The 9848-nt window shown below is 41.4% G+C and overlaps 1 protein-coding gene across 1 annotated transcript; it reads left to right on the top strand.

Annotated features, from left to right (window-relative positions):
• Positions 1 to 1672: 1672 nt before the first annotated feature.
• LOC103641592 (chaperone protein ClpC1, chloroplastic) lies at positions 1673 to 9433 on the top strand. Its single transcript, XM_008664931.4, has 10 exons — positions 1673 to 2099; positions 2799 to 3404; positions 4880 to 4995; positions 5077 to 5199; positions 5279 to 5464; positions 5746 to 5961; positions 6124 to 6341; positions 6721 to 6796; positions 6875 to 6964; positions 7838 to 9433. Exons 2-10 carry the CDS (start codon positions 2843 to 2845, stop codon positions 9014 to 9016), a joined length of 2766 nt encoding a protein of 921 aa, XP_008663153.1. The 5' UTR covers positions 1673 to 2099; positions 2799 to 2842; the 3' UTR covers positions 9017 to 9433.
• Positions 9434 to 9848: the final 415 nt, after the last annotated feature.

Below are 9848 nucleotides of genomic sequence, written 5' to 3'. Positions count from 1 at the left end.
ACCGTCACCAAGAAGATCGAGGCCAGGAACCCCATCTCCACTGGGAGGTGCACGCTGAAGACAATGTAAGTCCTCGATACGGTGCGTTGCACCGACCAAGACGCAGGAGCCACCTTGTCGCTCACTGCCAGGTCCCCCAAAGTGTCAACAAAATATGAGATACCCTCAAAGTTGCTCACGAGGGTATCAAGTCTATAAGGAGGCGAGAATATGGCTTCTTAAAGGTGAACTTGTAGGATCTATGATGTTGGATGATGAATCACCTCAAGAGATTACATAAGATTGAAGAAGATCATTAACAAGATTAGAAGCTATGGAAGCAAGATGTGGATCAAACATGAAATAGTGAAGAGGATGCTACAGACTTTCTCAGTAAAAAAACATGACACTACCTACCTTGATAAGAGAAAGTCCTTACTACAAGAGGATGACACTGAAAGAAGTACTTGGCAAGATTATCAACCATAAGATGATGGAAGAAGAAACCAAGTATGTCAAGTGTTTGTCCAAAGGTGTCGCTACTTTAAAGAATCAAGATGTTGCACTCAAGGGACCAAGAAGAAAAAAAGGCAAGCTAGTTGTTGAAGAATCATCAAGTGAAGATTGCTTAAGTATTGATATGACACTCTTCATTTGAAGCTTAAAGAGACGAAGAACCATAACTATAAGAGCAACAAAAGAAATGATAATTCAAAGTCAAGATCAAGGAAAAACCACTATAACTGTGGCAAGAATGGGCATTTTATTTCAAGTTGCCCTTATGAGAAGACGAAAGACAAAGAAGAAAAGAACGAAGAGAAGAAGAGCTATGTCAAGAATAAAAGTTATTCAAGAAGAGGCATAGCGGTGAAGCTCATATTGGGAAGGAATATGACTCAAATGATGAGAGTTCAGACTCTTCTAAAGAGAAAAGCATTGCAACATTGTCCTTCAACAAGTCATCACTCTTACCCAAGCTCAAGCATACTTGCCTCATGACAAGAGAGGGTTAAAAAGGTAAAAATCCATACCAAGCCACTCTCCTAAATATACATCTTGTAGTGATGATGACGAGTATGCATCTAGTAGTAGCTCTAGTGATGATGATGATGAAACAACTAACAAATCAGCCATGGTATTGAAATGAGATGCAATTCCATTTCTATTGTTTGGATGTCACTGTATTGGAGTTTGGAACTGGGTGATCTAATTCAACGCAATACAGAGGGGTGACACTCTTAATTGGGAGAGAGAGAGTTTCTAGTTATAGTTCAATACCATGGAATTGGCTCTCTGATTCTAAAACTCAATTCCATGTGCAACCAAACAACATAATTCATAAAAGCTTATTCCAATTCCCAATTCTGTGCACCAACATCGACATCCAAACAAGGTATAAAACTTATTTGATTTCGTGCAATGTAGAAGCATATTTGGTAGTGGCTGTAATGGATAGTTTAGGGCTAGTTTGACAACTTTATTTTTTTCATGAGAATCCCATTTTCTCAAGGGAAAATAAACTAATTTCTATGAGAAAATGAAAATCTCTTAGAAAGATGAGGTTACCAAACTAGCCCTTACAAACTCAAAACATCTCTAGAATTAGGGGAGATTGAAAAAAGTGAACTCATTCTACACTAATTTCGGAGGAAATTTGAGTAGCGTACAGCCGACTAAAACCCAAATCTTACGTACCAAAGAGTAATTCGGACTTCGTGAATAGCTGCGGGGGTTAAAATGACTTTCGCAAAATTTCGCTTAGCCAGCCAGCAAACCAGGCCGCTGAAATATAAAGGTGTTCCGCTGCACAAACTAGGGACGTATATGGGCTAAGTGGGCTGTACACGCGGGCAAACGAGATAGAGAAAAAGCCCGTGTTGGGATGGGGTGACGTACGACCCACTCCACCAAAGCACAAGCTCTCGTCGCTTCCTTTCCTTATCTTCTGACTTCTCCATTCCCAATTCCCACTACCGCGGCAGGCAGCTACCCCCTCCCTCTCGTCTCCTCCGCCACCTCTTCTCGCGTCTAGGGTGCGCCCGCCTCGCTGGCGTAGGGTCGGGACGGTTCTGCCGGTGCGAGCTCCACGACCCCTCTGCGGGAGACGAAACAAAGGCGTGGTAATCTCCCCGTTCCCAATTCCCCGTCTCAATATGTGAAGGGTGTCTGTCGGCGCGTCGTGGTTGGGGATTAGGAGTTGCTGGATGGAATTGGTCCCGCCGGCTCATCTCTTGGCTGCCCTGCATGGCGCATCTGCGGGTGCTTTCCTAGTGGGTAGCGCGGATGGCTCTGGCGGGGTCGCTTTTGTTGTGCGTCGCCTAGGCTAAATGTTGCCCACTTGAGAGTTGAGATTCTGCTGATACGATTTAGAGGGCGTCTTGTTGTCTCAACCAGCAACCATATCTCTTGGCTCTGTTTCGTTGAACGGTGGCTGGCGCCTGGCTGGGTGGGTGGGGTTGGGTGTTAATTCGATGTGGGATTCTAAAGCGTGTGCGCCTGGGTCGGCACAGAAAGGATGCATAATCGATTCGAGGAAATATAATATATTCGAGACCTGCAATCGTTTCAGTATGGTAGTTGCTATTGTATTTGATAGTTCCGTGAATCCTTGCCACCTTCAGATTTAGTTGCAAACTCTTTTCTTCCATCTGAATTGCCACCTTCAGATTTAGTTGCAAACTCTTTTCTTCCATTTGACTTGCCACCTTCAGATTTAGTTGCAAGCTCTTTTCTTCCATTTTAATTAGTTTGGTTTGCCGCATCTGCATAGCATTTTGTGATATTTACAGTTTTACTTAGTTCCTTCTGCAAATTTTCAGGGCTTGGTAGATACAGGTCTGGGATTGCCTTTTCCTAGTTCAACATGGAGGGCGCTCTTGTTCAGTCTGCTATTGTTCCAGCCGTTTACAGAAGCAGCTCAGGTCGGTTCCGTGTGCGTGCAAGGGCCAGAACAAATGCTACAATGGTGCGGAATACGCCAACAAGGACTCTTACTCTTGGTGGCTTCCAAGGGCTGCGTCAGACAAACTTTTTGGATACGAGGTCTGTAATTAAGCGTGACTTTGGATCAATCGTGGCAAGCCAGATTGCAAGGCCACGCGGGTCAGCCTCAAGAGGGGTGGTCCGTGCCATGTTTGAGCGCTTCACTGAGAAAGCAATCAAGGTGATTATGCTTGCACAGGAAGAGGCAAGGCGCCTGGGACACAACTTCGTTGGGACAGAACAGATTTTGCTGGGGCTTATTGGTGAGGGCACAGGAATTGCAGCGAAGGTTATGAAGTCTATGGGAATCAATCTTAAGGATGCCCGAGTGGAAGTCGAAAAGATAATTGGACGTGGCAGTGGGTTTGTGGCTGTTGAAATCCCATTCACACCTCGAGCAAAACGTGTATTGGAATTGTCCCTTGAAGAAGCTCGTCAGCTTGGTATTATCTTCACCTATCTACACAGTTAGCTCATTTTGTGTTATTAGGTTTGGTTGGTTAATGTCCACCTATAATTTTATCGGACTACTTTCTTTGGACTTTGTTCACACACCTTGAAAATTTTAATCAAAGCTAGTATTTATGGTTCCTGGTAAGACATTGTATTCTTCCTCCCCTTTTTTTACTGGGAATGCAAAATGCTAGTTTATGTTTGTTTACTGATTTCTCGTTAAGAAATATAAGTGAAAAGGGCAGCTGTTGTATGTGATTTGAGTAGAAAGAAAGCACTAACATAATAGTTCATTATAACACACACTGATGTTCTTTCATATAGCATGGCACTATAAGTTGTGAAGAAGCGTGGAATGTTAACTATTGTACTTTTTTGAAGATGTTGCTGATTTAAATTTGTTTTACTTCAGTTGAAACCAAGTGATATCAAATGGGCTTGTCTCGTCCTTAAACAACGGTTGCTACTTGTCTATTGTTCATTTTTTACTCTATGAGACTAGGGTGTTTATCGTAAGAAACACACATGCATTTTGTGGGGACTTTGTTGACACCTCTAAGTTTTTAATCTGGACAGTGTAAATTAAACTCTTGTTTTTCTGTTCATGGTATGTTACCCTATTTTGACTTTCTTATACTAGACATGCAAAACACTTGGTGCATATTAGTTGACACTTCTTAAGGATACATTGTAGATTGATCACTGACATGTGCAGATATGCTTGAACCCCTGACTAGTTATTGATCTAGAATTATGCCAAATTATTATGGGAACCATTAAATCATGTGGGGTTTGAGTAGAAATCAGGCATTATCACAGTGTCATTCTAATTATTGATACATACCGTAATGATCTTTTGGTATAATGTATTTAGATAAGGTGCACAAGCTGCCAAGCATGAAACGGTAACTGTTATATTATTCTCGAAGATTATGGTGAAATTTTAGCTCTTCTTGAGCTCAAGTGATACTTTATGATATCACTGTCAGATTATTAAAAAAACTCGGCCGTGGAGAGAAAGACTGCCGTCCTGGTATTATATTACGCGACTGAAAAATGGTACCGGTCGAGAAAATCCCCGAACCCTGGCCCCCATCACTAGCGGGCCATCACTGCCCACTCCCCAACGGCCCAGCCGAAGGGTGGCGCGCAGGACTTAACCCGGGAGCGGGCGGGGCACAACGAGGGGATTTTTTTAACCAAGCCAGAAATTCGCCCCCGAGGGGGATCGAACCCTAACCTAGAGGTGCTACTCGGAAGTTTTAATCATTACGCTAGAGGCCCTTTCACATCACTGTCAGATTATTGTGTCATACTTGCCTGAAATGATTAAAACAAGCATTGTGGGTTGGCTAGCTATTTACCATTTTTGAGCTTGAACTTCGCCACCGAGAGAGATTATGTTTGTTGTAAAACAATATGTGCATAATTGTCTTACTTATGTTCTTCTATGTTGGTTTATCAGGGCATAATTATATAGGATCTGAACACTTACTCCTTGGGCTACTTCGTGAGGGTGAAGGTGTTGCTGCTCGTGTGCTTGAAAGCCTTGGTGCTGATCCAAACAACATCCGTACCCAGGCAATTCTCTTCTATTGATGCTTTTGTTATCCAATTTCTTAACCAGAATTGCCAGGGACTGATGTTTGACATGATGTTCAGGTCATAAGAATGGTTGGGGAAAGCACAGAAGCTGTTGGGGCTGGAGTTGGTGGAGGAAGCAGTGGCCAGAAGATGCCCACACTTGAAGAATACGGTACTAATTTGACGAAATTAGCGGAAGAGGTATTTCCTCTTTCCCCAGTTTACTCGTTTTTTGCGTAAGGAATTAGTGAACACAAATAATGATCAGTGTCTTCTGCAGGGCAAATTGGACCCAGTTGTTGGTAGACAGGATCAGATTGAGCGCGTTACCCAGATTTTAGGCAGGAGGACAAAGAACAACCCCTGCTTAATTGGAGAGCCTGGTGTTGGAAAGACTGCTATTGCTGAGGGGCTTGCTCAACGTATTTCCAATGGTGATGTTCCCGAAACAATTGAAGGAAAGAAGGTTGGTTTGGACCATCTGTGGTGTTTCAAATGTTTTTCGTCTATTCTTATAAAAAGATTACCTCTGCTTGGTACTACAGATGTGACATGCCCAAATTGTTTTGTGAATTTACTTTGCTGGGTTGACTGCCATTAGTGGGATTTCTTGGATCTATATTGATTTCTGATATCAGATGTTGGTGAAAAGAGAATAGAATTTTTTTGCAACTTATAATCAGGTGTTCCTGTTCACCTTTTTATTGTTTTGAGGACTCATCAGTATATATCTTTTTCTCTTGTTAGGTTATTACTCTTGACATGGGCCTCCTTGTTGCTGGAACCAAATACCGTGGAGAGTTTGAAGAGAGATTAAAGAAACTTATGGAGGAAATTAAGCAAAATGAAGATATTATTCTCTTTATTGATGAAGTGCACACACTGATTGGAGCAGGTGCAGCAGAAGGTGCGATTGATGCTGCTAATATTTTGAAGCCAGCTCTTGCAAGAGGTGAACTGCAGGTATAGTTCCTGACTCGGGCTTCTAGCATTATGGTTCTTATTAGCTCATATCTGTGGTTTATTATGGATAAGGATAAGGTCCCAAAGCTCTCATCTAGACTGACTCCAGAGTTTTGTAATTTTCTCAAATTAACCACATTCCTGATGATTTTATCTGTGTAGTGCATTGGTGCCACAACACTGGATGAGTATAGGAAGCATATAGAGAAAGATCCTGCCTTGGAAAGAAGGTTTCAACCAGTTAAGGTTCCTGAGCCTACTGTTGATGAAACAATACAGATCTTAAGAGGGCTCCGTGAGAGATATGAACTCCATCACAAACTGCGATACACAGATGATGCTTTAATTGCTGCTGCACAGCTGTCTTATCAGTATATCAGGTTTGCAAATCACAAAATTTTTAAGAAGTGTGTTATATATCCACTTGAATTCTGTTTCTAAGAAGTCACATGGACTTGGCAATGGTGGTGCTATATATTTTGACTTGATAATTTGTTACCAAAATGAGTTTTGGGTTTTGAACAACTTATATTTGCCACCATCAAGGATTCATATAAATTTTTGGGGCCAGCCAAACATTATGATTATAGCTGAACAAAAACAGAGGGATGGAAGGATCTGCAGGGTAGTTTAGTTTTTGTGTGGAAATAATGTATCTTTCCAGTGAACGACATTTATTTTTTATATCAAGCAGGTCAATCATTTGATTGTGATTTAAATGGAAGTTAATAAGTTATATTGTTTTTTTATTTCTTTCAGTGATCGTTTCCTGCCTGACAAGGCCATTGACTTGATTGATGAAGCTGGATCCCGTGTTAGGCTGAGGCATGCCCAGGTATTTAACACTGAATTTTCAGAATGCAATCAATGTTCGCTGCATTGTTCTTGCTGATTGTGAGCTTTGGTGTTGCAGCTCCCTGATGAAGCCAAAGAGCTGGACAAAGAGCTGCGACAGATAACCAAGCAGAAAAACGAGGCTGTACGCGGCCAGGATTTTGAGAAGGTATACTATTGTTTGACTATGGATTTTGTGCCCATGGGTTCCAGCATCCCCATTAGCAAACTTTTTTTTTTCGAAAAACGCAGGAGAGCTGCGCATCCTTATATTAAAAAGAAGGGAAATTAAGGTCCAAGAGGACCAGTACAAAAACCCACCCTATGGTGGCCAGCAACAAGCATAAATAAAACTGTCCATAGGACTAAGATACAAAAAGACGACCAATGGAAAAATTAAGTCGAGCCTGCTGCAATGTTACAAAAATTCATAAAAAACTATGTTGTACACATACACAAAGATAAGTACACTTGGAAATTTAATTTCAAATTAGCTCAAGTTGTCAATAAACAAAATGGACAAACAGTCAATCTGGCATTGTTTGTCCTGTGTTAACAGTACACCTTGTATTTTTTTTCAATCTTGATTTTGCAGAAGAATTTGAATTTGATTTTTTTACAGGTTCACTTAAATTTAACAGCACACATGATTTTTTTTTACAAAAATTCTGAAACATCGTGTGATGTCGGGTTATAAGTTTTTTTTTGCTAAAAGTGACATTGGATCCCATGATCACAAACCAATTGCCCTTAATTGCTTGCTTAAACAAATCTTACTATTTTTTCACTTTGCAATGAAAAATGCTGAGTTCTATAGAAAGGTTTATAAGGCAAACATGCAGTTTGACTGAACTGTGAACCAATTCTAGCATCTGCAAATATTCATGCTATCTTACCATTACTGTTTCTGTGAGTTGAAGTTATCATTTTGACTATGCATAGGCCACGGGGGAAAATAGCTCTGAATGCTGCACAAAGGCTATAGTGCAACTGTAATCTTAGTGAATCATTGTCTTATCTTATCATGATTATTTCTTGATAGGCTGGTGAATTAAGGGACCGAGAAATGGAACTGAAGGCTCAAATTACGGCCATTATTGACAAGAGCAAGGAAATGATTAAAGCAGAGACTGAATCTGGTGATGTCGGTCCTCTTGTTACTGAGGCAGATATTCAACATATTGTCTCCTCTTGGACTGGAATTCCTGTGGAGAAAGTGTCGTCTGATGAGTCTGACCGTCTCCTAAAGATGGAAGAGACACTGCATACACGTATCATTGGCCAGGACGAGGCTGTCAAAGCTATTAGCCGTGCTATCCGCCGTGCTCGTGTTGGCCTGAAGAATCCAAATAGGCCAATTGCCAGCTTCATATTCTCTGGACCAACTGGAGTTGGCAAATCAGAGCTAGCAAAGGCTCTGGCAGCCTACTACTTTGGCTCAGAGGAGGCTATGATTAGGCTTGACATGAGTGAGTTCATGGAGAGACATACTGTCTCCAAGCTTATTGGATCACCTCCAGGTTATGTTGGGTACACTGAGGGAGGCCAACTAACTGAAGCAGTCCGTCGCCGCCCATACACAGTTGTTCTCTTTGATGAGATTGAGAAGGCACATCCTGATGTTTTCAACATGATGCTTCAGATATTAGAAGATGGGCGATTAACTGATAGCAAGGGGCGCACAGTTGACTTCAAAAACACACTATTGATCATGACATCTAATGTGGGAAGCAGTGTCATTGAGAAAGGAGGCCGCAAGATCGGGTTTGACCTTGACTATGATGAGAAAGACACCAGCTATAACAGGATCAAGAGCCTGGTGACCGAGGAGTTGAAGCAGTATTTCCGGCCAGAGTTCTTGAACAGATTGGATGAGATGATTGTATTCCGGCAGCTGACTAAATTGGAGGTGAAGGAGATTGCTGACATTATGCTGAAAGAAGTGTTTGACAGGCTGAAGGCCAAGGAGATTAATCTCCAGGTCACGGAGAAGTTCCGAGATAGAGTTGTTGACGAAGGTTATAACCCGAGCTATGGTGCCAGACCTTTGCGGCGTGCTATCATGAGGCTTCTGGAGGATAGTCTGGCAGAGAAGATGCTGGCTGGTGAGGTGAAAGAAGGTGACTCTGCCATCGTTGATGTGGATTCAGATGGCAAGGTGATAGTCCTGAATGGTGGTAGCGGTGTTGCTGAGCCACTGGAACCTGCTCTCAGTACCTAACCGAGGTCAAAATCATCATTGGTCCGAAATATGGCCTTCTTTACAAGTCAGCTGGGTTTCTCGTGATGGTAAAAACTAGACTGACATTACTTGGCCGCCCATTAGTTGCTTTATCTTTCGTTTATTTTCTTTTTTGTTGGAAGTGAGGCAGTAGGGTTGCTATGGAAATGAATAGATGGAGAAGCATTTAGCAGACATATAATATATGCTAGACTTTTGAGTTGCCTTGTTTTGGGAAGAAACTTGGAATTTTCAGTTTGATGCACTTGTATTATTATTAGGCCTTGGTAGCAACAAGATACGGATGTCGTCTCTACGTTTGCTGTTGTACTTCAGTGTAACTTGCCTCCCGAATGTATGAGTATTATTTATCAAGTCCCAAATAACAGTGACGGATTGCTACATTCTGTTTTTTTTGTTTGTGGATCTGAAAATTGGAATTCTTAGCTTATCTCCAGCAGCTTATCCATCCACATACACATATTCAAGCTTTACTTTGCGAACAGTGCTGTCTACCATGCAGAACAGTGTAAAACAGTGCTTTAGGTAAAATTTGGATAGACTGCCGCAGACGGTCTTAGGGCATGTTGTTTTGACAACAATGTTCCTCAACTATGATTTTACATTACTAGTCAATTGTTATGATAATATTATAGTTTTAGTTTTGGTCAGCTCTAAGAATACCATGGTTTTAAAAAACATTATTTGAATATAATGTTATAAACTATGGTATTTAGTCAATAGCTAACCATATCACGAAAACTGAATAGCTCATGTCATGAAAACTCAATAGCTAACCATGTCTAATAATCGCCATGATATAACCATTGTT

Source organism: Zea mays, chromosome 10 (assembly GCF_902167145.1).
Source record: "Zea mays cultivar B73 chromosome 10, Zm-B73-REFERENCE-NAM-5.0, whole genome shotgun sequence".
NCBI lineage: Eukaryota > Viridiplantae > Streptophyta > Magnoliopsida > Poales > Poaceae > Zea > Zea mays.
This window is presented reverse-complemented; position numbering and strand designations above follow the sequence as displayed.